This window comes from Taudactylus pleione, unplaced genomic scaffold (assembly GCF_031769625.1).
Source record: "Taudactylus pleione unplaced genomic scaffold, aTauple2 ptg000184l, whole genome shotgun sequence".
NCBI classification, from domain to species: domain Eukaryota; kingdom Metazoa; phylum Chordata; class Amphibia; order Anura; family Myobatrachidae; genus Taudactylus; species Taudactylus pleione.
Window position 1 is genome coordinate 5,712,924 of NW_028284586.1, and position 27,608 is coordinate 5,740,531.

The 27,608-nt window shown below is 45.8% G+C and overlaps 1 protein-coding gene across 1 annotated transcript; it reads left to right on the forward strand.

The window, feature by feature from the left end:
* The first annotated feature begins 447 nt into the window (after positions 1–447).
* UQCRC2 (ubiquinol-cytochrome c reductase core protein 2) lies at positions 448–27,422 on the forward strand. Its single transcript, XM_088476165.1, has 14 exons — positions 448–607; positions 2,961–3,038; positions 5,988–6,137; positions 8,426–8,490; positions 9,164–9,220; positions 12,759–12,883; positions 13,368–13,465; positions 14,269–14,326; positions 16,640–16,735; positions 24,257–24,456; positions 24,713–24,793; positions 25,539–25,615; positions 26,547–26,700; positions 27,109–27,422. The coding sequence occupies exons 1-14, from the start codon at positions 572–574 to the stop codon at positions 27,190–27,192; spliced, it is 1,359 nt and encodes a 452-aa protein (XP_088332291.1). The 5' UTR covers positions 448–571; the 3' UTR covers positions 27,193–27,422.
* Positions 27,423–27,608: the final 186 nt, after the last annotated feature.

Consider the following 27,608-nt stretch of genomic DNA (forward strand, 5'->3'; position numbering starts at 1 on the left):
AAACGGTGAATGCAGTGTGTCTACTTTAATTTTTTTTTGTCCCGTTTTTCCTGCTTTGCAGCAGTCTTTCCACTTTTGGATTTTTTCCCTGGTTTTCTGGTTTGCAGCAGTCTGTTTACAGGGAACACTGCAATATTAAGGTATAGGGGTCTATTTATTAAGCAGTGTTAGGAGACAGAGTAAAAAGTGATAAGGTGCCAGCCAATCAGCTCCTAACTGCCATCTCAGGCTGTGTTTCAAAAATGACATATACATTTGATGGTTGAAACATGGAGATATTTTGTTTAAATGTCTATTAATAGCATTAATATATCCCGCCCCGGTCTAGAAATGCAGCACAGGATTCGGACATGGGAAATCACATCAGCAGCGCGCATGCGGGAACTTTCAATAGTAAGTACCATCGATCTAAACAATCGATTGAGAACACCGATGGTCGTCATTCCTACTCTCACCAGGCAGGCACTAGCAGTGAGAGGGTTAAAGGGAGAGAGACGGCGCTGTGCATGCCGGGGAAGCGGACGCGGCCAGTGCAGCTTCCTGCCAGTAGCTGAAGGAGAGAGCGGTCACGATGAGGCTCGTCAACACCGGCGCCCGGTACCTCTCTGTAAGGACCCATGTGCCCGCGTCTCATATCCCGTCACACCGTACGCACATCCCGCTGTCACCGTTTAGGCCGCAGTCAGTTATCAGTCAGAGGTGGGAAGTCCCTCTGTGTCCCTGCGGCCTCACCACAGTATCTGCAGTAAGGGACACCCCTCACCCTAACTGACAGGCCGGGGCTGGGCAGTGGTGCTGGTGCCTGTATCTGGTGCAGCAGTGCCTGCTGGCAGTGTATATGGCCCCGGGGTGCATGTGAAGGTCACCTCCCTGTCCTCCTGCTCATCATTATACTGTATCACCTTTCCGTGTGCATTCCTGCTACCCTTACCCTCCGCTGGCAGTCCCTGGTGTCACTGCCCTTACCCTCAGCTAGCAGTCCCTGGCGTCACTGCCCTTACCCTCCAGTGACTTGTCACTGCCCTTACCCTCCACTGACCGTCCCTGGCGTCACTGCCCTTACCCTCCGCTGGCAGTCCCTGGCGTCACTGCCCTTACCCTCCGCTGGCAGTCCCTGGCGTCACTGCCCTTACCCTCCGCTGGCAGTCCCTGGCGTCACTGCCCTTACCCTCCGCTGGCAGTCCCTGGCGTCACTGCCCTTACCCTCCGCTGACAGTCCCTGGCGTCACTGCCCTTACCCTCCGCTGACAGTCCCTGGCGTCACTGCCCTTACCCTCCGCTGACAGTCCCTGGTGTCACTGCCCTTACCCTCTGCTGACAGTCCCTGGTGTCACTGCCCTTACCCTCTGCTGACAGTCCCTGGTGTCACTGCCCTTACCCTCTGCTGACAGTCCCTGGTGTCACTGCCCTTACCCTCTGCTGACAGTCCCTGGTGTCACTGCCCTTACCCTCTGCTGACAGTCCCTGGTGTCACTGCCCTTACCCTCTGCTGACAGTCCCTGGTGTCACTGCCCTTACCCTCTGCTGACAGTCCCTGGTGTCACTGCCCTTACCCTCTGCTGACAGTCCCTGGTGTCACTGCCCTTACCCTCTGCTGACAGTCCCTGGTGTCACTGCCCTTACCCTCTGCTGACAGTCCCTGGTGTCACTGCCCTTACCCTCTGCTGACAGTCCCTGGTGTCACTGCCCTTACCCTCTGCTGACAGTCCCTGGTGTCACTGCCCTTACCCTCTGCTGACAGTCCCTGGTGTCACTGCCCTTACCCTCTGCTGACAGTCCCTGGTGTCACTGCCCTTACCCTCTGCTGACAGTCCCTGGTGTCACTGCCCTTACCCTCTGCTGACAGTCCCTGGTGTCACTGCCCTTACCCTCTGCTGACAGTCCCTGGTGTCACTGCCCTTACCCTCTGCTGACAGTCCCTGGTGTCACTGCCCTTACCCTCCGCTGACAGTCCCTGGTGTCACTGCCCTTACCCTCCGCTGACAGTCCCTGGTGTCACCGCCCTTACCCTCCTGTGACCATCCCTGGCGTCACGGTAAGGTATATTTTCCCTTCAGATTCTGTACCTGGAAGTGACATGTGAGGGTGGAAGTGCAGTTTTCTACCCATACTGTCCACTAAAAGAAGAAAGTTGTTCGCTCGCCATGCTTCGGGCTTGGTGGCTCGCTCCGCTCGCCACAAGATTGTATTCTCCCTCTATGCCCACGTAGATGGTAGAGAATGATGTTGGACAGTAACTGATGACATCGGGGTCAATCTATGGAATGGGATCTAGCTGTAAACCTGGTGTCACTGTCCCTACCCTCCCCTGGCAGCCCCCGGCCCCACCGCCCGTACCCTCCCCTGGCAGCCCCCGGCCCCACCGCCAGTACCCTCCCCTGGCAGCCCCCGGCCCCACCGCCAGTACCCTCCCCTGGCAGCCCCCGGCCCCACCGCCCGTACCCTCCCCTGGCAGCCCCCGGCCCCACCGCCCGTACCCTCCCCTGGCAGCCCCCGGCCCCACCGCCCGTACCCTCCCCTGGCAGCCCCCGGCCCCACCGCCCGTACCCTCCCCTGGCAGCCCCCGGCCCCACCGCCCGTACCCTCCCCTGGCAGCCCCCGGCGTCTCTGCCCTTACCCTCCCTCCACTGATAGTCCCTGGTGTCACTGCCCCTACTCTTCAGTATAAGGGTGCTAGATGGGCTACTGTGATAGGATTCAGTTTGCTAAGCCCACCTTACTCCTGTAGTTGATCATCTCTTAGAAGCAGTGGTGGATAACTCTGAATTCTTCTGATTGCTGAGTGATCCCTATTTTTACCTGCATCAAGTATTGTGTCTGAGGCCAAAATCACACTAATTGTTCATGCAGTTTTGCTTTTTTTATTTGAAAAGTACAAAAATTATGGCTTTACTTTCACTGCTCAGGATGTTTTTTAAAAAAACATTTTATTTTAATGCATTTACTTTGCTCAATTACAGAGAAGGTTTTATTCTGCAAAAGCAGCCAAAAGGCCTGAAGCCGCTGCTGGTGTGCGTCTTCATCCGGAGGAGCTTGAGGTAAATTACTATCTTCAATTGGCGGTGACTGTACACAGAATTAGATTGTAATGTATACCTATCCTAAAGTGAGTGGAGGCATTGGGCAGAAATTTGACTTCTAGTTCTGGGGTTCTCCAATTCTTAAGTACCACCAACAGGTCATGCTTTTAGAATCTTTTTAATAATGCAAAGATGAGTTAATATATTATACTGGAGCAGTAATTATCTTGTCTGTTTCTGCAAACAGAAATCCTGAAAACATGGCTTATTGTTGGTACTTAAAGATTAGATTTGAGAACCCCCTGTTATAAGGAAAATGTGTGCCACGCTATGTTTGTGTGCCCATAGTAATCAAACACATGCCTGCTTTATTTCCCTAAGCTAATACAATACAGGGAAATTCCCACAGTTGCCAAGCTATCTGCCCCGGTGCCCACAAATCACTTTATTTTGGAAGGATCAGTGCCTGCTGAGTTATGACAATGAGCAGGGCTCAGCCATTCAACACCTTGGCTCATTCACTCTAACAAGCTGAACACTCCACTAGATGTGTGTACCCGGCCGACGCACGATGTGATGAACGACATATTGTGTGGTCATTTGACACTGCACGATCTGGTGAACAACCGCACGATATGTCGTTCACCAGCACCCGCCTCCACAACCATGGGGTTGTTCATCAAATTGGCAGATTGAGCAGCATGTAGACTCAAACTGTCGATGCAGTGACCGACCCCGCTGGAGCGAGCATGGTCGGTCATAGTGCATACACACTTGTCGACATGGACGATACATTGGCTCGATTTGACATGTCGTCTAGTGTAACCACTTTAAGACGCCTCTTCAGTACACTGAGCATGTTAGCAGGAATTCTGTTACAATAATTAGAGGAAGTTTTATGTTAAAAAGAAATAAGTAAAACTATATACTATACCCTTCCTGATGAAGTGTAATATGAAAAATAATCATGGGTAAGGGCTATGAAGCTAAAACTCTCAGGCATTTCATTTAGCTGGCCACGAACTGTGCACTGCTTGACCTATGCACTGGGTTTTTCCTTTATTTAATTGACTGCCAGACCACATAGATGATTCTGAAAACAGCTGCTTGTGCTATAAAAGTGTTCTATGTTGTGCTATTGACACATCATGCTTCCTTTTTTTTTTTTTTTTTTTTTTTTAATTACCGCAAAATAAATAATCTCTGGTTTAGGTTAGCGCATTCAAAGGGTTTTGATAAGTGTGCCTGTACCCTAGATTTTCACAAGGCTGCTTGGTTTCTACCCATGCCCAAGCTGCAGTTGCTTCAGTTTGATTCAGCTGTTATGTTAGTTTATTAATGTCCATACAATCTTTACACTTCCCCAAATGCTTGACGAGCCCTGAACACAACAAGCAGCTCATGGTCAGTCAGGCGGTGACCCCCAACTTTAAGTAAATAGATTGTGGACTGCAAAGCAAGTGCTTGGTCTGTTTTCAGCTGCCGATATTAATTGTTGCTTTACAGCCCTGGCCTGGACAAGCTTCAAACTTCCTATTTGTTTTTTTACTGTAACTTCCTGTTGCTTTTGAAAGTTTGACTTTTTGAAGTAGTATTTAAAACACAATCTTTTTATTTATATGAAACTTACAGTATACATTGAGAGCAAACCAATGACACAAAACAGACTGTATGGATTCAATCTACGTTCAGAGCCTAAAGTTGGCTGAATGCGTATTGGGCAGATCAGACAGGTTTGACAACCAAACCGAACGAGCCAGACCATACACTGAGCAATAATTGTTCCAAGCAGTCATTTAGTTGACTGGTTATCACATTTATTGTGCAGTTTATGGTCAGCTTACACAAGCTAACAAAATAGTAGCGTTCCCGCTAGGCTGTTTTCGAGGGGAGCTGCGCTCTGTCCGATTTTTAAAGGGCAGAATGCGCCCTGCCCATCTTAGCGGCGCCCCGCTAAAACAGCCTGCCAAATGCTTTCCCCACTCGCGGGTTGCAGTGTCCCGCAGGTAGGGAAAATAGCGGTGCAGCGGTCACTTCCAGTGAATGAATGCTGGGCACATGTGCACGGCATCCATTCACTGAGTCAGCAGCACTTGGGGGCAGCCCGGCATGTCCGTAAGTGCCGGGCACGCCCCCAAGAGTGACGTAAAGGGGACGCGTCCTAAAGACACGCCCCCTGTCTAGGTCCGGCGGCCTGACAGGCGCCGGATCGAGAATGAACACTAAAATAGTAGTTGTAGTTGGAGATAAATGTTCCTGGCCCCAAGCAGTTGATAATTATCGGTACAACAATAATTCCTTGCTCCATGCAACTGGTCATTACTGGCGCTTGTTCCAAAATTTGGACATTTGGTATTATGGTAGTTCCTGACTTGAGCCAATTGATGATTACAGGCACTGAATTCGCTCCTGGCTTGGGGCAGATGATTCTTACTGGCACTGTGCTAGCTCCTGGCTTGGGGCAGATGATTCTTACCGGCACTGTGCTAGCTCCTGGCTTGGGGCAGATGATTCTTACCGGCACTGTGCTAGCTCCTGGCTTGGGGCAGATGATTCTTACCGGCACTGTGCTAGCTCCTGGCTTGGGGCAGATGATTCTTATTGGCACTGTGCTAGCTCCTGGCTTGGGGCAGATGATTCTTACTGGCACTGCTATCTCCTGGCTTGGGGCAGATGATTCTTACTGGCACGGTGCTAGCTCCTGGCTTGAGGCAGGCAGATGATGCTTACAGGCACTGCTAGTTCCTGGCTTGGGGCAGTTGATAATTATAGACACTGTGCTAGTTGCTTGCTTGGGGCAGTTGATGACTACGGGCACTGGGCTAGTCCCTGGCTTTGAGTGTGTGGGTTTTATTGGCACTATTCTAGTCCCTGGCTGCAGGCTGTTCAGTATTTTTTAGGTACAGCACTCGTTCTTGGCTCTGTAGTAATTTATGTATACTAGTATATTTTGCAATTGTTTTACAGATCACAAAGTTGCCAAATGGACTGGTAATTGCTTCTCTAGAAAACTACTCCCCTGCTTCTAAGATCGGAGTGTTTATAAAGGCAGGAAGCCGATATGAAAATGCTAACAATTTGGGTGTTAACCATGTATTACGTCTTGCATCTAACTTGGTAAGTCTTATGCACAATTAAACCAGCTAACTGAGAACGTCTTGTAAATATTATGTTTATTAATTAAAGGGATCATTCAGTCGAAATGTATAATTTGCTATGTAGTGTGAGAAGGGGCTGTTTTAAAACAAAGATAAGAACTTGACTGTACATCTCCCTCACCTGGTTTCCCTAGCATCTCTGCTCCTTTACACTGTAGTGAGTCTGTCATGGCTAATAAATGTTGTGTTACTGTACAGATAAGCCTGCATAATAGCCCAATAGATATTGCGGATACCCCCGTCTGAATGTGCGGCATACACAGTAGTAATTTAGCAGTTTTTGTCAGGCTTGTCATGGAAGACAGGTCCCGAAACACTGCAGAAGACCAAACCAGGGAAGGTCAGGATGTGCTCTTGTATGCAGCTGCCTCAAATCCACTATAAATAGTAAAGGTATACATTTTCCCTGGAGAGGTTACAAATCAGGATTTCTTTGCAGGGATGCTGTTAGAGTCCTCTTTGTAAAATATATATGGCCAATAAATTAATTTTCAATAAAGGGATATAAGCACTTCCATATACTGTATGTGATGCTTTGTTTTATTCACTATCAATGTTGCCTTTATATATTATATGCCTGTATTCTATTATAAAGCATTATATGCTTTATGTATTATATTGCCAGAATATCGCTAGTCTTTGTGATTTGATGCTATAGCATTTATACCCCTTTTACACCAAAATCCCGGGTCCGACCCTGGAATTTGAACACTGGTCAATCCCGGGTCGAACTCTGCTTCAGACCCCGTTTACACTGCAACTTGACCCGGGTTATTCCCGGGTTTGCCCCGTTCACACTGAACCCGGGTAATCCCTGCTTTTCTCTAGAGAAGTCATTAAACATGGTCTGTTTTAAGGTCTGACAAAGATGGCAACAAAAGGCAACAAAAGAGAGGGGTGGGGACTGATTACAGCATTGCTACAGGTTGCAGTTCTGGCTGTGTGTCAGCCTGCGTTTGTGGCTGCTGGTCAGGCTGTGGTGCAGGCTGCAGTTCTGGCTGTGGCAGGCTGTGTGTCAGCCTGCTTTTGTGGCTGCTTGTCAGGCTGCTGTGGTGCAGGAGGTTAGGCAGGCAAGCGATGGCTTCATGTGCATCTCTCTGCAGGGCACTGACAAATTACATCATCTGCCAGTGCCCCAGAAGCTCCAATCAGCATCTTTCAGAGTTAGCCGGGTCAAATAAGCAGGGTAGCACCCGTTCACACTGCCGCATGACACGGGAACAACCCGTGTTCAACCCTGCTCTCAACCCGAGTAAGATTCCCGGGTAAATCAACCCGGGAAATTTTTCTGGGAGCCGTTCACACAGAGCATCGACCCGGCAATAACCCGGGTTATTCGGTTGGTGTAAAAGGGGTATTACCCAGGCATGGTTTTTGGACTGTAGGGTTTATTTGCTTACTATAATTATCTGCAGACTAGAATAGTTGATTTAAATCTGTAAATTTGAGTTTTTCCCCTTTTAGTTAAATTTGAGTTATTGACTTGTATTTGCCACTATTCAGTTTTATTATTTACTATTCATGTTTTTATTTGCCCTTGGATATGGTGTAATGGTTAGCATTACTGCCTCACAGCAGAGGCCTTGGGTTGGATTCCCACTATGGCCCTAACTGTGTGGAGGGTGTATATTCTGCCTGTGCTTGCGTGGGTTACCTCCAGGTATTCCAGTCTCCTCCCACACACCTAAAACATTCTGGTAGGATAATTGGCTCCTGACAAATAATTATCACTACTGTGTATGTGTGTGTACATGTGGTAGGGAATATAGATTGCAAGCTCCACTGGTGCTGGGGCTGATGTGAATGGTCAAATATTCTCTGTAATACGCTGCGGAATATATGTGCGCTATATATATATATATATATATATATATATATATATATATAATTAGTCCAAATAGGTCCACACACTCGTCTTCAATAATAAATTGCTGGGGTGACACACCCATATGGGATCACAATAGTCCTCTTCATGCAAAAGTAGAAAAAAAGGGGGGGGGTAGCACTCACCAGTCTTCTTAAAAACATCTCTTTATTGCATCTCAGTAAAAATGTTACAACATTTCAAAATCAAACGTTTCGGTCCTGTGCATGGACCTTTGACAAAATGTAATATTTGTATTTATATTGTAAAATGATATACCACTTCCATATAAATCTATATATTGATCAGACACCACATTGAAATGAAGCTTAAATAATTATTAAATTTGCACCCTCAGTTTTTGCTGTGATATTTTCTTCCAGACAACCAAGGGAGCCTCCTCTTTTAAAATAACCCGTGGGCTTGAAGCTGCCGGTGCGGCATTAAGGTTTGTGTTTTACTTACATAACCTCTGCTGGGGCCTAACCTCCGTTACAGCAGATTTGGCTATTTTATGATGTTTGCCATTATTTTCAAAGATTTAAAGCCACTATTTGACATTAGTATGTCTAAGGCTGTTTATTGCTGAGATGAGTAACATGCATATTAATTGGAATACATCTTCTTAACTAAATAGGTCTAGAACGTTATTTAACCCCTTTACTCCAGTTTTCCATATTGGAAGGGAGATGCTTCTGGAAGTGAGCAGGCAAAGTATGATTGATGAGTCAGCTTGGCTTACTAGCTGTGCAGAAATGTCCTGGTCGGTTGGTGGGTCTATACATGGGGAAGGACCTGTGATGTCGCAGTAGCTCTAGGGATTGCTGTATTAGAGGTTATCAGTTTTATCAGGACATTGCTCTCAAAATGTGGGGAGAGGGATCTCTGGCTGACTGTTATGGAGTGGGGAGGTAATTTGTTTTATAGAGGCTGTGATGGAATGTCAGTGAAAACTAAAAATAATGTATTTTAGCTGTGTGGACCATCTCTAGGTTTTGGGGGGGATTAGTGTTTTTATAAAAAAAAAAACAAATGCTCCAGAATAGCCATAGCACTGATTAGAGGGAAAATGTATGAAGCTGGATATTTTTCTCTGATTGTATACAAATGTTATTTTGCAGTGTGACATCCACAAGGGAGAATATTGTGTACTCCGTTGAGTGTCTGAGAGACTACGTGTAAGTAACTTTAACCTGAGCTCTGGTACTTAGTTTCTTTAGGTCAGGGATGGGGAACCTTAGGCCCGGGGGCCGTATAAGGCCCTCGAAATCATTTGGTCTGGCCCTCTGAGCTTTTTCTGCTAGCCTCACCTACCCGCAGTATGCCTAGGATGGCACCCTGCAGCCACAATCTATGCAACAGTGCCGCCTGGAGCATCCTTAGGACGCTTCAGACAGTCACAGCGCTGCCCTTACAGCTCCACCGAGCATCCACAGGATGATCCGGGCATTTTTGTAATCACAGGCAATTGTGGCCCCGTCCCCATGTGACATCACACAGAGGGGGCGTAACCAGCATCTTGTGGCCCTATCTCCGTGTGACCTCACACGGAGGGGCGTGGCCGGCACCAGGCCCGCAAATAATGTTATATATAGCAAAATGGCCCTCGGCAGAAAAAAGGTTCCCCACCCCTGGTTTAGGTTAATGAACAAAGTGAAGTTTTTCATGGAGCAGGTTACATATGTTAAAATGCCAGATAATAGTGCAAAGGTAGGAAAATGACTGGTACATTTTTCCAGTCCCTCAGATTCTGCCTTGGGCATTAGGCAGAGTTTGCGATTTGAAGCCTTGTACTTAGAATGGATGATGGCAATGTCAGTTCTTGAACAGTTCTGCTTGTTTCTTCTTTCTTGGCGGGGGGTTGACCGTACACATAAATAGAAGAGCAATGGCTTTCTATTCATTGGTGGAGGACATCGCTCACTGATTGAATATTATGACCGCACACAGTGCTGGAGTTTGATTTCAGAATTGTTGGGAATGAGGAGATAGAGGGTGTCATTACAGTACCAGACCTACAATAGGTATTAGGTAAGTACTGGCTGTAGTACATCATTGTTGAACAGTGATCACGCAGAGCGAAAAAAATTGTGGCTCCCGGGGACCCTTAACTTTAAAAAATTGGGGTCCTCCTTCACAGTTTTTGGGTCCAATCACATATTATGGGGGGTGAGGGCAGGCAACAGTTGGGAGAGTGCTGCGGGCAGGTTGCAGTTGGTGTAGAGGGGCTTGAGGGCAAAAAGCAGCTGGGGTAGAGCTGGAGGTATAGGCAGGGAAAAGTTGGAGTAGAGCTGGGGGTAGAGCGAAGTAAGGGCAGGCAATGCCATGTGTAGGGAGGGGTAAGTGCAGACAGCAGTTGTCATAGTGCTAGGGGACAAGTGTAGAAAAAAGCTTGTGTAGTACTGGTGGGCAAGGATGGAGTAAGGGTAGATAGCAGTATAGGGCATGTTTTGCGACCACTGCTTACACTATGTAGTTCAATTTTACTTTTTATTTTCACACTTCTACCAAAAGGCTGATGATGTGTTTAATGAGAACAAAGTAAAACTGGCAGGACAAAGGGGTGTAGCTAGGGGTCTGAGCGCCCCTGGCAAAGGAAGGGACTGGCGCCCCCCCATATATTCCCCTACCACTTGTGCCCTGTAATTGTGTGTGTGTGTGTGTGTGTGTGTGTGTGTGTGTGTGTGTGTGTGTGTTTTGCCAGCCCTAACCCTTCCCCTATTGCCTAAAACTAAGCCCTAACCGTAATACTTACTATTGGGATGCTGGGGCCAGGATTCTTAGAGTCAGCGTCCCAACAGCCAGGATAATGACTATAACCCATGAGGGGTGTGTAGAATTCTGACAGGATGAGAAAATGAGGGGAGAGCGGTGGATTTGGAGAAGAGGGGAATCTGGGATATCCTTGTTACAATTCAACCTCCACAGACCACATCCCACACAGACGTGCACACACATACACTGGGAGCCTACACAACCTTGCAGCCCAGTGTGCAAGAGCAGCAACTATGCTACTACAAACGTGGGCACTCGTTTTTCTCCAAGCAGCCAGCCCACCCTAATGAGATCATCAGCTGGGATGTGTAGCAGGACTTTCTCAGCCAATAAGAAGCCTCCTGCTCCCAGCAAGTCAGTGTCAGCAAAAAACGTCATAATCACTATAGGTGCAGCTGCCGTGTCAGCGCCCTGTCCTCTATGGAGTGTTATTTTGCACTTCTTGTGTATGTGGGACTGGTTCCGGCTGGAGCACCTATGTGACGTCATGCGCGGCTCGGGAGGAGGAGCTTCACTGCAGCGCAGGGAGGGCTTGTAAAGCCTTCCACTGCACTGCTAGGCTTATTGAAATTATGCCCGAGACTTAACCCCCTGCACATCTGGACTGGCAGGGGGGCAGCAGATGGTGGCGGCCAAGTAGAGGGGGGTTAATGGGCGGAACCTCAGACAGACTAATTAAAAATAACTACTGTCTCCAGCCCAGGCCTGGTGACTGATACTTTCTGTGTGTTTGATGTGAGCCAGCTCAGACGCTCACCTTCCTTGGCTTTGCAAGCCGCGGAAGGAAGAGGGAAAGGAGTAGGGGAGAGGCCGGCTGTGATTGGGGAGAGAGAGCTGAGCTCCCTGTAATCACCGCTCTGCGCTCCGCTCCCGGCTCTGCAAACAATTTGTGACCGCGTGCAGACGTCACTCTGAGTCTGACCTGGGACGGGGAATGTGGGGTGGAGACGATGCCTCGTTGCTGCTGCTCCCGGGCAGTGGACGAGGCTTGACAGTCCCAGGTCGGAGTGTGGTGGGCCGGCTGGTGTCTGATTAACAGGTCAGACTTAACTGGTGTAGCCACTAGCCAGAGATTGGGAGAGGAGACACCGCATGGTGGAGACTGTTTGATGAGAAGCCGGCGGCTATTGGTTGAGAAAACGCCGGCGGGGGTGATTGACTTCTGCACAGCCCCACACAGCGCGTCCTGCAAAACCCACTCAGTTTTTAAAATCGTGTCCGCAACTTCCTGTAGCGTGTAAAAACACGCTATAGCGCGTATTTTGCAAACACTGGTTGAAGATTCTTCTAAGAAGCTAAATGTCGTAGTACCACTTGGGCTGAATATATAGCATCTGTGGCTAAATAGCCATTTTTGTTCTATGTTGTACATAATCACTCATTACAATGTGTGTTAAGTGGTTACTCAGATGTCTGTGAGTTGACCGAACATTACTACCTTTCGTAAGGTGACCAGTGCTGCTGTTTGTTATGAATGCAACTGGGTTGTGAGAATGGTTGTTTACATCCATCGGTTTGGTTTCTTTGTTGCTGGATGTTTGTTATAGATTGCAAGGAATATAAACTACTAACACATAAAGGATGTTTATATGTACTCCTTGTAGATGATAAATTAATAACTAAGGAATGGAGTTCAGACGACCTGGTTTAGTATAGGTGCAGTCTGATAATGTCGTTGTTCGTTTTGAAAATTTGCTTTACGAAAAAACTAAATGACACATAAGTCACCTTGGATTTTTTGTGATGTGTATAAGAGTATTTAGCCTTGTGCTTCTATATAGTTTCAGATATATTATATATTATGATATGGATATTAGTATGTACTAATATCCATATAATTTACATTCGGGAATTATTCCAAATTTTTTAAGAGGGATACTTTTAACCTGGAAAAAGACACATATTTAGTTATACTTCCTTTTTTTTTTTTTTTGCCTTCAGGGATACTGTAATGGAATATCTCATAAATGTGACTACAGCCCCAGAATTCAGAAGATGGGAAGTGTCTGACCTGTATGGTAGAGCAAAGCTTGATAAAGCCTTGGCCTATCAAGACCCACAAGTCGGTGAGTAGAGAACATATCGGTTATTTGTATGACCTTGTTGCAGGATATAAAGGCTAATTTTCTGCAAATTGCTCAAAACCATGGCAAGCACAAGAGCAGTAACTTTTATTCAGTGTTATGGAATAAATTGTCCCATACATCAGGCAGCAGATTCCTTGATCCAACCGGAATCGCTAATTCACCGGCTGTAAACGCCGATCCACAGTCATCAATGTTTGCCGATCTGTCGGGGAATCTGAAATTTTTCATGTTAAAAATCCCTTATTTGCTGATCCAGATCGTGTTTTGGCCGGGATCAAGGAAATACAACTTGTTGGATTTCACCTATGCCCCAACCCCGGCGTGTGTGAATAGGGAAATTGCCCTAATCTGTCGCTGATGTATGGGAGCCTTTAGTTAAATAGGGGATACAAAAATGAGAATTCTTGTGATTTGTTTTACACTTTTTAAAATAGTAATTTTTTTTTTTTTTGTATAAATTCAGGTGTATTGGAAAACCTTCATGCAGCATCTTACCGCAATACTCTTGCTAATTCTTTGTACTGTCCTGACTACAGAATTGGAAAAGTTTCACCAGAAGAGGTAATAGTCTAACTAAATAATAACAAGATAATACAGAAAAGTAACGAAAAAGCTACAACTTTAATATTAAATGTGTAGTAGCTGGAATCTCGCGCTGCCGTACGACTTGATCTATAAGCATCACCCTTTTAAAAGACATTTGCAAAACTTTTAGTTTGTCAGGAATTTGTTTATATAGCAATTTCGGGAACCTTGATCTAATATATGTGTGCTATTGGACAATAACAAATTCTATGAAGCTTGGTGATAAGTAATCCCAACAGTTTCAGCAATATTATAGCAATCAACAAAGGTTTTCAAATGTGTCCCCACTGTGCACAGTTCTGCTAGACCTTCCTACAGTGTACACATGGATGTACTAGAATGTGTAATATAGCATTTATTTCTGGAAGTAAGCTTTTGTTTTTATATGGATACATTTGTATCTGTATCTATACCATGCTTTAATTTATCTTTTAATTTTTTTTCCATAAAGTTTATCAGTAGGGTTTATTTTATGTAGATGAGCAATTTGTACTTTGATATGGTTTGTGAGGTTAAAGCATCCTGGCCAACATATGTGCACTTCATAGGCCAACATGTCTTCACAAGGGCAGGTGTCTTTAAGGTAGGCCGACAACAGTCACAGCATCATCAGGCTCAGATAATGTGGAGCCATTAACATATGGTATGGAATATCTCAAATCCTTTGGATATTTAAGTATCTATATCTAACTGCATTTACTACTACTACTTTCTATGTTAACAGCACATTTTTTAGTTTGTGAGTTAAGTGTCACTTAATCATTTTGTTGTCTTCTTAGCTGCAGCAGTTTGTACAGAACAATTTCACAAGCGCAAGAATGGCCTTGGTTGGACTAGGTGTGTATTTTAGGGAAATGATCAGTCTTATCTGTATGAACGCAAATGATGTCTTTAAAAGCAGTACTGTTAATTCCTTTCTAAGGGCCGAATTCAGTCAGCCGCGAAGCGTGCCGTTTGGAGAAAAGTTTTCGCCGATTTGCGCTTTTCGCCTGTTTTCTACTTTCCTCCGTATTAGATTCCAGGGCGTTTTCGTCTATAAGAAAATTTTACATGGAAAAATAGGCAAAAAAGTTTCTCCACATATAGGCAGGCGAATTGGAAGTGCAAAATCGCTATTTTGGGGTGCAAATGTGGGGATTTGAGCCAGAACCCTTTGGACACCCCCTAATGACTAATCAGTCAAAAACTTTTTTTTAAAAATGTAAAGTGTGTTGGAAAATGGGTAAAAAGTGGGGGGCCTGGTATTTTGGGGGGCTATATGGTTGGGACAGGTGTTTTTGATATTGCAGGAGGCTGCAGCAGGTATATTAAAAAAAAATTTAAATCTTCAATTTAGAGACATCAAAATATACTAGTACCCATTTCATGTACCCCAAATTTAACTACGGTACTTATTTTTCTGAAAAAACATTGCTTTCTATAATTTTTCCACACAAATATGCATATAACAGCCCTATGCCTCAAAATAAGTTCCCTAAATACTGTTGTTAGGGTTACTACTACTATTCTATATTGATTCACAGGGTCACTGAAGCTTTATGGGGTACAGACTGATTTCCCCCCAAAAAGATGTCCTTTTCGCTAGTTTTACTTTGTACGCCTATCTGCATTTTCGCCTGCTTTACAGTTGAATAGGGCGAAAAGCGGGGAGGCGCATGGAGAAAACATTGTGTCAAAACGGGCGAATGAGGCGAATTAATTTTGCTTTTCGCCAGACGCCACTTTTCGTGGCTAATTGAATTCGGCCCGTAGTGAGAAAAACTTAGGTCAGGCTTAGCATTTCTTTCCAACCTCAGGCCCGGGACCCGTATAAGGCCCGCGGAATCATTTGGTCTGGCCCTCTGAGCTTTTTTCTGCTAGCCTCATCTGGCTAGAAGGGTGCCTAGAATGGCACCCTGCAGCCAGAATCTATGTGGAGCATCCTTAGGACGCTTCAGATGGTCACACCACTGCCCTTACAGCTCCCTGGAGCATCCTGAGGATGCTCCGGGCATTGCCGTAATCGCTGGCTATTGTGACCCCGCCCCCATGTGATGTTAGAGGGGGCGTGGCCTGCACCGGGCCCACGAAAACTGTTCTATATATCGAAATGGCCCTTGGCAGAAAAAGGGTTCCCCACCTCTGCTCTACATGCTGCCATAATGTAAGGCACTGGGTTAATGTTTGTCCTGCTGCACCAGATGGCAGTGCCTGGGGAGTCACCTAGGAACTTAACTGGTTAAAGTAAGCCTACTTTGTGTAACACGCTGTAGTAATTACAGCACTTTACACAAATAGGTATTGGGGCTTTCACTGCACCAAGCCTCACACATAAGCCTATTCTAAAAGGGCTAGAAGTACGGTTCCCAGAGCACTGATCCTGCTGAGGGATGCGGTCCTTTTTACTTTATCAGCAAGGTAGAGGCCAAGCATGATGTCACCCCACTTTGACAGGCTGACAGGGTGGCAAAGTCTGCAGCAAGATGCAGCTGCGATCCCAGACCAACAGGAGCTGCAACTCCTAGTCACTTTCCAAAGTAGAAGACTGTATTACCAGGGAGCGACCCACTATTATCACCTTTATGGTTTTCATGGTGTATGGCTGCACCCAAGGAAGGTGTTCAGATTACAAAGTCTATTGATTGGAGCTTGCTTAGTAGAGGGGCTGTCACCAGCTCCCTCTCATCACTCACATAATCAGCAGGCCTCCTGCAGTGTATGACTCTGGAATTCTACTTTGTCCTGATATCAAACCATAAGGTCCCACTTATCCACACAATGGATGTATCTGAGCATCTAAAGGCACCTCTCGGTTTTAACCATTAACAGTTTTTTTGGGTAATAAAATATTCCAGCTGATTGGCACTCTCTGTAACATATGGCCAGCTGCTAGCTGTCTCACAAGAGTGGTACCAGCAGTCAGCACTAGCTGTCCCTGCTCTCATCACAGCAGTCCCCTTTTTTTATGTAGGTTTGTACCGCTAAATGACCAATCTCTCCTCATTCTCACTAAGATTAGGGAGAATATTGGCCTCAGTGGGAGAATTGATTGATTTTAAATAGATAATGGGGAAAAAAATAAGTTACTATTTTTAAAATGAGTGGATAGAAAGTTTTATTGAATAAAAAGTGTCTTCCAGTTTTGCAGATCATCTGATCATGTACTTTCAGGTGTCAGCCATTCCGTCCTCAAACAAGTTGGAGAACACTTCCTGAACATCAGAAGTGGTAGCGGCTCTGCTGCTGTGAAAGCTCAGTATCGTGGAGGTATGTCTTCATATATGTCTTCAGGTATGTCTTCATATATTCTAGGCCCAATGTGGGCATAAAGATGCCCACATTGGGCCTAGAATTGGGCCTAGAATTACCAATACGTTTCAGGGTAGAGCAATTACCAATACGTTTCAGGGTAGAGCAATTTCATGCATTAAGACCTTGTAAACAATTAGACTTATGCAGATGCTTAACTAGACCTAGGGGGGCCCCATAGCAAAATGTTCACGCGCCCCCCTTTTTATTCAGTAAAAGAATGGCGAGGTTAAATTATGCAGGTGAGTTTGCTTAATGTGTAGAAGTATATTTCCGTCATAGTACACATTTTATTTCAGATTTTTACCTCCAGAACTGTAAATGGAGAGGAAAGGGGATCCTCACTGCTAACATAGAAAGGGCTATTTATATACAAACTATGGTATTAGGGAGGCCCTAATGGCAGTCACTAGATGTGGATGAAATGTGATTTGAAAAAAAAAAAACATAGAGCGTAATTGTATGAAAACCTTATTATTATTTTTTTTTCCTCTCCTTTGTAACTATGTCAGTCTGATCTACTAGTCTGTAGTACTATAACCATATTTCTTCTTCAGTGTCCATAGGGATCCACAGGGATACCATGGGGTGTAGGTATTGGTTAACGCCAGACAGTCAAGGTTTTAAGCTCCCAGAATACTCTGGTCCTTCCTCCTATATCCCACCCCTAAGCCTGAGGCAGTTCAGTTTTGCTGGTGTTCGGCAGGAGTCGGTCACCTTTATAGAAAGAGGGCTGTCTTATGCAGCCCAAAGCTTTCTTTTTATTTATTTATTTTTCTTACACTGAGCGCGCAGCATCAGACTGTCCTTAGAATGTCTGTGCAGATGCTCCATCACCCCTCCACGGTTGGAACTCCAGCCATGGCTCGGTACTTTCAGCAGGGGCTCCCGGGGACCTTGCTAGCCGGCACCACGGGAGGACCCCAGGCTGCAACACGGACTTCAGGGGACAGGGAAGGCGTGTTACCGCTCACGGTGACCTGCACTTTAGCAGTCTTACCTCCGGTCTTCGGGACAGACCGGAGGTGCTGAGTGTGAACGCCCAGAACTGGCTGGGGGATTCACTAGACCACCAGGGACACCATCTGGACTTGGAATCCAGCTCCCCGGGGGCTAAAAATCGGCATGGGAAGGCCATTCCCTTTCAGCGGCCCCTCCCCCAGCTCTAGGTGCCATTCCACCGCGGTCTCAACGCTAAGAGCTGCTCTCCTCAGACCCCGCCCCCTCAGATCTCCGGCCATTTTCTCTAATGCACAGCCACAGCTCTGTGGGAAACTCTGGGTCCGGTCCCCTTACATACCCTTGGAGTCAGGTTATGTAACGCTATAGCCTACCAGCCACTGGGTCTCTACTTGAATGTAGTGTCCTTTGCAGCCATATTATTTCTGCTTTGTATGTGACTTACGCTAGCGCTGTCTGTCTGTTTTCCATATACTGTCGGCTTGTATCTTTCCCTGTTTTTCTCTTATAGCCCTAATATACAGATGTATAAGGGTCAAAAACTACTGCACTTCACATTTACTTGTATTTGTGAAGGTAGTCACATACTGTGCAGTTACCCTCCACTCAGGGCCATATCTGAGCTGTGATTTCCTGCAGTTTATCTAAACCAGAGGTTCTCAAACTCTGTCCTCAGGACCCCACACAGGTCACGTTTTCCAGGTTACCCAGCGCGTGCACAGGTGTATCCATTACTCACTGACACATTTTAAAAGTTCCACAGATGAAGCTAATTATTTCACTTGTGATTCTGTGAGGAGACCTGGAAAACATGCACTGTTTGAGGTCCTGAGGACCTGAGTTTGAGAACCTGTGATCTAAACCATAGGTAGTATCACTATAGTGCATGCCCACTTGTGTTTGGTGATTATTGTCATTATTTGGTGGTTGCATATGCTCAGTGCCATACTGTGTGCTATACTACTCTGCAGCTATGTCTAGCAAGAGTAGCAAGCAAGCGGATGCACCTATACTGCTATCATGCAGAGCCTGTACAGCAGGTTTATCTGAGGAGGATTTAATTCAGGACGGACTTTGTGCAAAGTGTTATACTTTACCAGGCCTGTCAGTCCCTCCAGCCCCTGCCCAAAAGCCCCCCTGGGCTTCCTTGTGTCAGGTGCTGACTAATATTGCGGACCGCCTAGCAGTCCCGGCAGTAATTCCCCCTACGGGGTTGCCACAACAGGTACAAGCAATACAGGTACCTCCTATGCTCCCTCCATGGGTAGATATGTTCTCTTCTTCAGTACAGAGTACCTCTACAGCCTTTCAACATATGTTGCAGGGTGAGAAGCCCCTACCTAGTAAAACTACTAAGTGTCTTGTGTTATCTTCAGTCTACGCAACTCTCAGATTCTGAACTGTCATCTGAAGAGGCAGACGAGGCTGATCTTTCTAATACTGAGTCTCCCTCAGGGGAAGAAGAACTCCAGTCTAGAATCAATATACCGGCTTTAGTGGGAGCAGTCAATTCTGTCCTCCAGATAAGATGATGAGCTCGTCCCCCAAACCAAAACACCCGCTATTTAAAAACAAAAGGTGGTTTTGGCAGAGTTTCTCACTCAGATCAGCTTTCGGAACACATGACCGCAGCTTGGAATACTCCTGGTAAAAAGTTTCAGCCCCAAAAGCGCTTGACCTCTTTTTATCCTATTCTGGCAGCTGACGGTGCCAAATGGGAGGCTCCCCCTGCAGTAGATTCCCATGTCACACATTTGCATAAAACCTCTATTTTACCTATCTCTACAACTTCCTCACTGTAGGACCCAACGGATGGGAAGATTGAGGCTGGCCTAAAATCTGTGTATTCTCTTATAGCCATTGCAGGCTGCGCAGATGCTCTAGAGAAATCATTCTCCTTAGAGGCCTCCCGAGAACAGATGTCCTACATAGCTGACATCAGGGATGCTGCCTCCTAATTAGGAAAAGCTTTTTTGGATACTAGTCTCCTGGCCTCCAAAGCCTCTGCTACTTCAGTGGCTATCTGCCGTAATCTTTGGCTTCGTTCATGGAAGGCGGATACTGACGCCAAGAAGGCCTTAGTCTCTACCCTACACTGGGGAGATCCTGTTTGGCCCTGACTTGCATAAGCTTGTGGCTGCATTGGCAGCATCAAATCTGCCTTTCTATCCTCCGCATCCACACCCAGATTTCGGATCCGGTCTTTTCGTTTCCAAGGCAGGGCTAAAGGTTAATCCTTTCCTCGACACTCAGCTTCCACTAAGGCCTCCAAGCCCAACTCTAAGCCGACCTGGGCCACCACACGCCCAGCCGGCACATCTGAGGACAAGACATCAGCCTGACGGGACGGGCCTCCCCCTGGGAGATCCCAGAGTAGGAGGCCGACTTCTGCAGTTTGTCCAGCACTGGCATCTGACTACCACAGACACCTGGGTACAAGAAGTGGTCTCTCACAGGTATGCCATTTCTTTTCTAAGAAGGCCACCCCAACAATTCTTTTGTGCCGGCCCTCATTAGTATCCGAACAAGGCCCTGCTCCTCCAAAAAGCCATTCAGTCCTTTCTGCAAGTGGGGGTAATAGTTCCACTGTCACAGCAAAGGAAAAGTTATTACTCCACCCTGTTTCTGGTTTAGAAACCAAACTGGTCTTATCGCCCTATCCTCAATCTAAAATCTCTGAACAAGTTCATCAGGGTGCTCAGGTTTCGTATAGAAACCCTCCACTCTATTGTCCTAGCTATGGAGCATGGGGACTATATTGTATCTCTTGACATTCAGGATGCTTAACCTACATGTACCTACAGTGCCCTCTCACCAGCAATACCTACCAATTTCTGGCTCTGTCCTTTTGGACTTTCTACAGCTTCACGGGTCTTTACCAAAAATATGGCTACCATGGCAGCCCATCTGCGGGGTCGGGGAACCCGGCTGCTCCCATACCTGGACGACCTCTTGCTCTCAGCAAGCTCGCCAGAGGTTCTTCGCCACCATCTACAGGTAGCCCTTGCTTTCCTGCAAAGACATGGTTGGCTCATCAACTGGAAAAAGTCCTCCCCAAAAGATGGTCCATCTGGGGGCTTTTTTAGATTCTCAGACTCAGGAAGATTCTCTGACAGCGGACAAGATCTCCACACTACAACAACGAGTGTGCAGATTACTCTACAGTCACAGAGTGTCAATTCACTCAGCAATGCAAATTCTGGGATCCATGATCTTCACCTTCGACATGGTGGAGTACGCTCAGTTCCACTCAAGGCCCCTGCAACACCTAATCCTTTCCAGGTGGAACGGGTTACCTCACCGGATCAGATCCCAGACGATTGTGATCTCTCCAGAGGTGTGTCAGTCCCTCTCCTGGTGGCTACAGATGGCACACCTAACCCAGGGTCGCCCCTTTTGGATCCCGCTGACGACGGACGCAAGCCTCCAGGGCTGGGGCGCAGTGACCGGTCAACACTCCTTCCAGGGCCGTTGGACATCGGTCGAGGCCACCCTTCCAATCAACGTATTGGAACTCCGAGCCATCTACAATGCCCTCACTCTGGCTCAGGACATTCTTCAGGGTCAGCCTGTACAGGTGCAGGCAGACAACGCTACTGCAGTGGCCTTCATCAATCACCAGGGAGGCACTTTAAGTCGGTCAGCCATGTCAGAAGTGTCACATATTCTCACATGGCCCGAATGTCACCTCCCGGCCATCTCAGCGGTGTTTATCCCGGGAGTTCTAAATCAGGAAGCAGACTTCCTCAGCCGTCACGACATGCATGCCGGAGAGTGGTCTCTCCACCCAGAAGTCTTTTTCAACTCCTAGTGGACAAGTGGGGCCTGCCAGAGGTGGACCTCATGGCCTCCTGACACAATCGTAAGCTGCAGAACAAGGGATGCCGAAGCAGCCTTTGTAGACGCCTTGTCAGTGAAGTGGACTTTCCATCTAGCGTACCTATTCCCTCCAGTTTCCCTGCTTCCTCTAGTCCTTCGGTTGTTCAAGCAAGACGGAGGTACTGTCCTACTGGTGGCTCCGGCCTGGCCCAGACGACATTTTTACTCCGATCAGAGCCTCTCCATAGACGCTCCTTTTCCACTTCCTCAACGGCCGGATCTGTTGTCTCAGGGTCTCTGTCTACATCTGGACCTGGGTCGTCTGTCTTTGACTGCGTGGCTCTTGAGACATCCCTCCTAAGATTGCACACCCTGAACATATATATAATTGGAGGTGCTACCTGTGGAGACACTCAATATATACACAAAAAGAGATACAAGTGCACAACTCCGAATTAACTGATTATATATAAATACATTTTTTGCAGTAAATAGAGGTTTTTGGAATAATCTTAGCCAAGGTTATGGGCCTACCCACCACATCCGGATAACTTCTGTAGGGTAGGTCCCTAACATGCTAGGGTTCAAATCCAGAGCGCAGGATCCCCAAACTAGCCAAGCTAAGCCACCCCAAGGCACCGCTATAATAAGAAAAGTGAATGGTAAAGGAAATAGTTGAGAACAGCTGCATATAAAGAATAAAAATAAAAAAGTGAAATACATGTATAAAAAACAGACAACGCTTTACTATCTGTTTTTATATATGTATTTCACTTTTTTTATTTTTATTCTTTATATGTAGCTGCGGCTGCTCTCAACTATTTCCTTTACACTTCACTTTTCTTATTATAGCGGTGGATTAGCTGGGCTAGTTTCGGGGTGTCCTGCGCTCTGGATTTGAACCCTAGTATGTTAGGGACCTTTCCTACAGAGGTTACCCGGATGTGGTGGGTAGGCCCATAACCTTGGCCAAAATTATGCCATAAACCTCTATTTACTGCAAAATGTATTTATATATGATCAGTTAATTCGGAGTTGTGCACTTGTATCTCTCTTTGTGTATATCCCTCCTAAGATCCAAAGGGTTTTCTCGCTCTGAGGTCCAGACTATGGTCACACCACGTAAGCCGGCATCTGCCCGGATCTGTTACAAAGTGTGGCATACATACAGTACTTCCAGTGGTGTAATACCAGAAACTACGACCCTCAGGTTTTTAGGGTCTCTAGAGTCCTGGCCTTCCTTCAAGCAGGACTGGACCTTGGACTCCATCTAGCCTCTCTGTTCTGTTTCTTCTCTGTCCATCTGGTTCCAGTGCAGACTTGCTCCACTGCCAGATGTCCACACCTTTCTCCAAGGTGTCCTCCATAATCAACCCCCCTTTGGCCCTCTAGTGGCTCCGTGGAATTTGTCAGTGGTTCTCCATGCCCTTCAGGGCCCTCCGTTTGAACCCCTGCATTCAGTGGAACTCAAGTGGCTTACTGCAAAGACTTTGTTTATTCTGTCTTTTGCATCCACCCATAGTGTGTCAGATTTAGGGGCACTTTCCTGTACCTCCCCATTCCTGATCTTTCATCGGGACAGGGCTGTTCTTCGAACTTGTCCTGGCTTCCTTCCCAAGGTTGTTTCTCATTTCCATATTAATGAGGAAATTGTAGTTTCGGCCTTCCAATCACCAGACCTCTCGGCAGGTGAGGCCTCCTTGGATGTGGTCCGTGCTCTCAGGATCTACGTGGACCGTACAAGTTCTCTACGTAAACAGATTCCCTATTTGTCCTTTATGGATTCCACAAGAGGGGCTGGCCAGCTAACAAGCAGACTCTGACCAGATGGCTTTGCATGACTATCTATCACAGGCCTATACGCAGGCGGGCCTTCCTGTACCGGCTACCGTCACTGCTCATTCCACTCGCTCTGTGGGTCCCTCGTGGGCAGCCTGCCGTGGCACCTCAGCTGAACAGCTTTGTAAGGCTGCCATGTGGTCTTCTGTCCACACCTTTCTTAGGTTCTATGCCTTCGATAAGCTTTGCCTCTCAGGATGCTTCATTTTGGATGCAGGATACTCCTCTCAGTTCAGGAGCGTCCCCACCCTTGAATACGCATATGGGACATCCCCATTGTATCCCTATGGACCCTGAAGAAGAAAATGACAGTTATTGTAAAACTTACCTTCGTTGACTCTTTCTTCTAAGTCCATAGGGTCCACAAGGCGCTCGCCCTGACGCCCCTGGCCTCTCTGGGTTGGGTTTCCTGGTCATCTCAGTCTCAGTATCTCTAGTCTCTCTAGTATGTCAGTGTGATTCTACTGTGTACCAGTCTTCCTTCTCTTTCCTCCTCCTGCCTTGGCTTGTTACAAAACTGAATTGCCTCAAGCTTAGGGGTGGGGTATAGGGGGAAGGACCGGAGCATTCTGGGAGCTTAAAAGCTTGACTGTCTGGTGTTCAGTCCTTAACCACTACCTACACCCCATGGTATCTTGTGGACCCTATGGACTTTGAAGAAAGAGAGTTAACAAAGGTAAGTTTTACCATAACTGTGAACTGTAAGATTTTGGCCCATTTTTCACTAATAGTATCCAATACCACAGGAATAGGAAATAAATCTCTCAATAAGTAGCTGTGGTAAGCTACATTACAGAATATACACCTGACAAGGCAGCCATAACAGGAAGTTACTGAGCTCGCTTTCATCCCTCTCCCCAGGTGAGGTGCGAGAGCAGAATGGCGATGACCTGGTCCATGCTGCCATTGTAGCAGAAGGAGCATCTGTAGGGAGCCCTGAAGCTAATGCATTTAATGTTCTCCAGCACGTTCTCGGTGCTGGGCCTTACATCAAGAGGGGGAGCAACACTAGCAGCAAATTGTCTCAGGCGGTCAGCAAGGCAACGAGTCAGCCCTTTGACGTAAGTATAAAATAAGAGAGGGAGAAAATGGAGTGCTTTGTTTAAATGGGTCTGCTTGTCACTGGATTGAGGTTTCCCATCTCAAGTCTTGTAACCCACTGCTTTGATTAGTTGATTCAGAGCAATTGGTTAATGAGTTGCCAGAATCTACTGTATTGGCAACAGTTTTGTAAAGCTAGCAACACTTAGTTATTTACAATGGTTTAATCTTAAACTGAATTTCATTGTCTGTTCTTTGTTTTGGTTCTGTTTAAAGGTTTCCGCATTCAATGCCAACTACTCTGATTCTGGTCTCTTTGGCGTCTATACAATATCACAGAAAGCTGCTGCAGGAGATGTAAGAGAAATGCTCTATGTAATGTTAAATCACTTGCCCCATTGTAAATGTGTCTATCCAAATATGTTTGATAAGTACAGGTCATACACTATAATAGCTACATTTCTTATTTTACTTATATGCAGAAAAATCAGAGTATGTTGTGCGTGCATTGAGGCTTGTATTTCCAGGCAGTACCCACATGCCTAGTGACAGACTAATTGTGCTTAGTTGAAAAGTAAAGGTGCACATCCACTAGCAGATATTAATGAGCGATTGCACGATTACGACATCGTAATCATGCAATCGCTCATTAATCGTGCACTATAATGTCTGAAATGACCAGCGATGCGCACTCCTGCTGGTCGTTTCCGACATCAATCATTGCCCGAATATGGCGATCAATCTGCCGATAACGACAGATTGGCATGTTCAGGGATGAGGGAGGGTGCCTGCACTGAACGACTAATCGTTATGTGTAGGCACTGCAGGGGATGGGGAACGACTGTACAATTACAATATTGTAATCATACTGTCTTTCCCTAGTCGCTTAGTGGATGTGCGGCTTAAAACTAGTCCTGCTCATCCCCTAGTCAGATAGAATCCCTTCATCTTACCGTATTGTCTATTTACTGAATGTTTTATTCTTTGCGGTGTTTATTTTTGTCAGAATAGACTGTTCCATGTCTCCCCTATTGTCTGCATTGATAGCGGCACTGGTTGCTATGTGCATTGTATGAACTAATGAAACAAACATTTTTCTTAGGTAATTAAAGCAGCAGTTAACCAGGTGAAAGCGATTGCCCAGGGCAGCATTACAGAGGCTGATACAACAAGAGCTAAGTGAGTAAATCATGTATGTTGCCAAGCAGTGCCATCTCTCCTTCCATTCAGAGCAAATAGATATTGCCAATAGCATTGTGTTAACTTTTGTATTTCCACTGGTGTAATAAAAGTGGACACACAAAAAAACAAGCCAGAGTGTGATAAATTACTACTAATGGGCATATCCAATTGCGGGCGTGATATTTGAAAAACTTTGTGGCCGTTGGGTTTTGCTATTCAATATGGTGCCTGAAAATGGGACAGATATAGAAATCACCACGTCTCTTTTCTCGCACATCCAAGTCTGATTTTTACTAAAATCGTAATTAAGCAATTGGAAGTTTCCGATTAATTAGTCCTTAATTACTCACCGTTGAAGCAGCGTCTTCTCCATCCAGCGTCACGACACTGTTTCCTGCAGCAGGGTGAGCATGTCAGTGTGTGTGTGTATGAGTGAGTGTGTGTGACCCCCCCCCCCCCCATACCCACGGTAATCCAAAATTGGGCACAAGGTTTTTTACATCGCCAAACCTCGTGCCCAATTGGATGTACCCCTAACTGTCCATAGCTCTCTGGCAGTATGGGAAGCCAGAGGTTCTATAACCACGCTGTGCTGCATTGTGTTAAGGAGCATGTGGCTCGCCATTGTTTGTGGAACTACAAGTCCTGTTTGTGACCGATGGGTACAGTATCTCAAAATGCCAGGCTGCATGGTGCCAAAGAAATTAAGGGCTAATTGGATTTAACAAGACCTGTAAGGATGATTACAGTTAACATGAAAATGAGACTCATAGTTACGGTTATCAAGGTTAATGTATTTTTATTAAACCTTTCTACATAGTGGAATCCTAGTTTGCTTTAATGTACAATGTATGTTCCTGGGGTTTTTTTTTTTTTTTAATTAAAAAAATAGATGTTTAAAAAAAAAAAAAAATTGTCACCATTTCAGGAACCAGCTAAAATCCCATTACTTACTGTCCGTGGAGAATTCCTCCGGGCTGCTGAATGAGATTGGCTCCCAGGCACTGTCATCTGGATCTTACACATCGCCAGCTGATGCCATCCAGCAGATAGACACTGTCACCAGCGCTGATGTTGTCAATGTGAGTTCTCATATATTCTGATTGTTCATATTGAGTGAGAAGTGTGAACTACAGGATGTGCTAAATATGCAATGGGGTGTATAAATCTATTAAGCTTGTATGCAAACAATATCATTAATACAAACCACATAAAAAGAAAAATACCTATTCATGCATAGAAAAGTCAGCAGTTCACATTGTATATGAAACTATATTACTCCTAACAGACCAGTAACATTAATGCCTGAGCAATGTTTTAGATCTGGAATTAAGCGAAATACAATGTTTAGACTTTGGAACAGTGTACGATAACTTCTGTCTTTCAATGGACAGTCCTCAGCTGAAAATGTAAAATATATTTGTTGTATTGTTTTATCCTGGTGCATGAAAGAATATTTAGCTAACTTAAATATCAATGTGTTATTCTAGGCTGCAAAGAAGTTTTCCTCTGGAGCAAAGTCTTTGGCAGCTTCTGGGAACTTGGAAAACACCCCATTTGTTTCTGATCTGTAGTTTCGGCAAGGCTCTCGTAACAGCTTATGTTTCTGGCTTAGAAATGAAGAGTGGACTATTCCAGTAGATCTTCACGACTTTGATTCCACGGAGTTTAAAGCAAATTATTTATGATGTCAGACAATACATGTAAATTGTAACAGGGAATCAAGGAAGGCTTCATGATCTATGGGGAACGTACTAGTGTGTTGCTCAACAGCATAACATACAATAAAAGATTACTATTTCTATCATGCGTTCACGTGGCATTACTATGTACAGTCTGAGCTGTGTACACTACATAGGATGAGTAGGTGCTAACCTGGGGTACAATATAAATGATTGTGGTTTTTTTGTTTGTTTTTTTATGTTCTTTTGGTTGGCAAATCCCAATAAAAATAAGTACAATGCTTTTGAATAAAGAGGCATAAGCATGT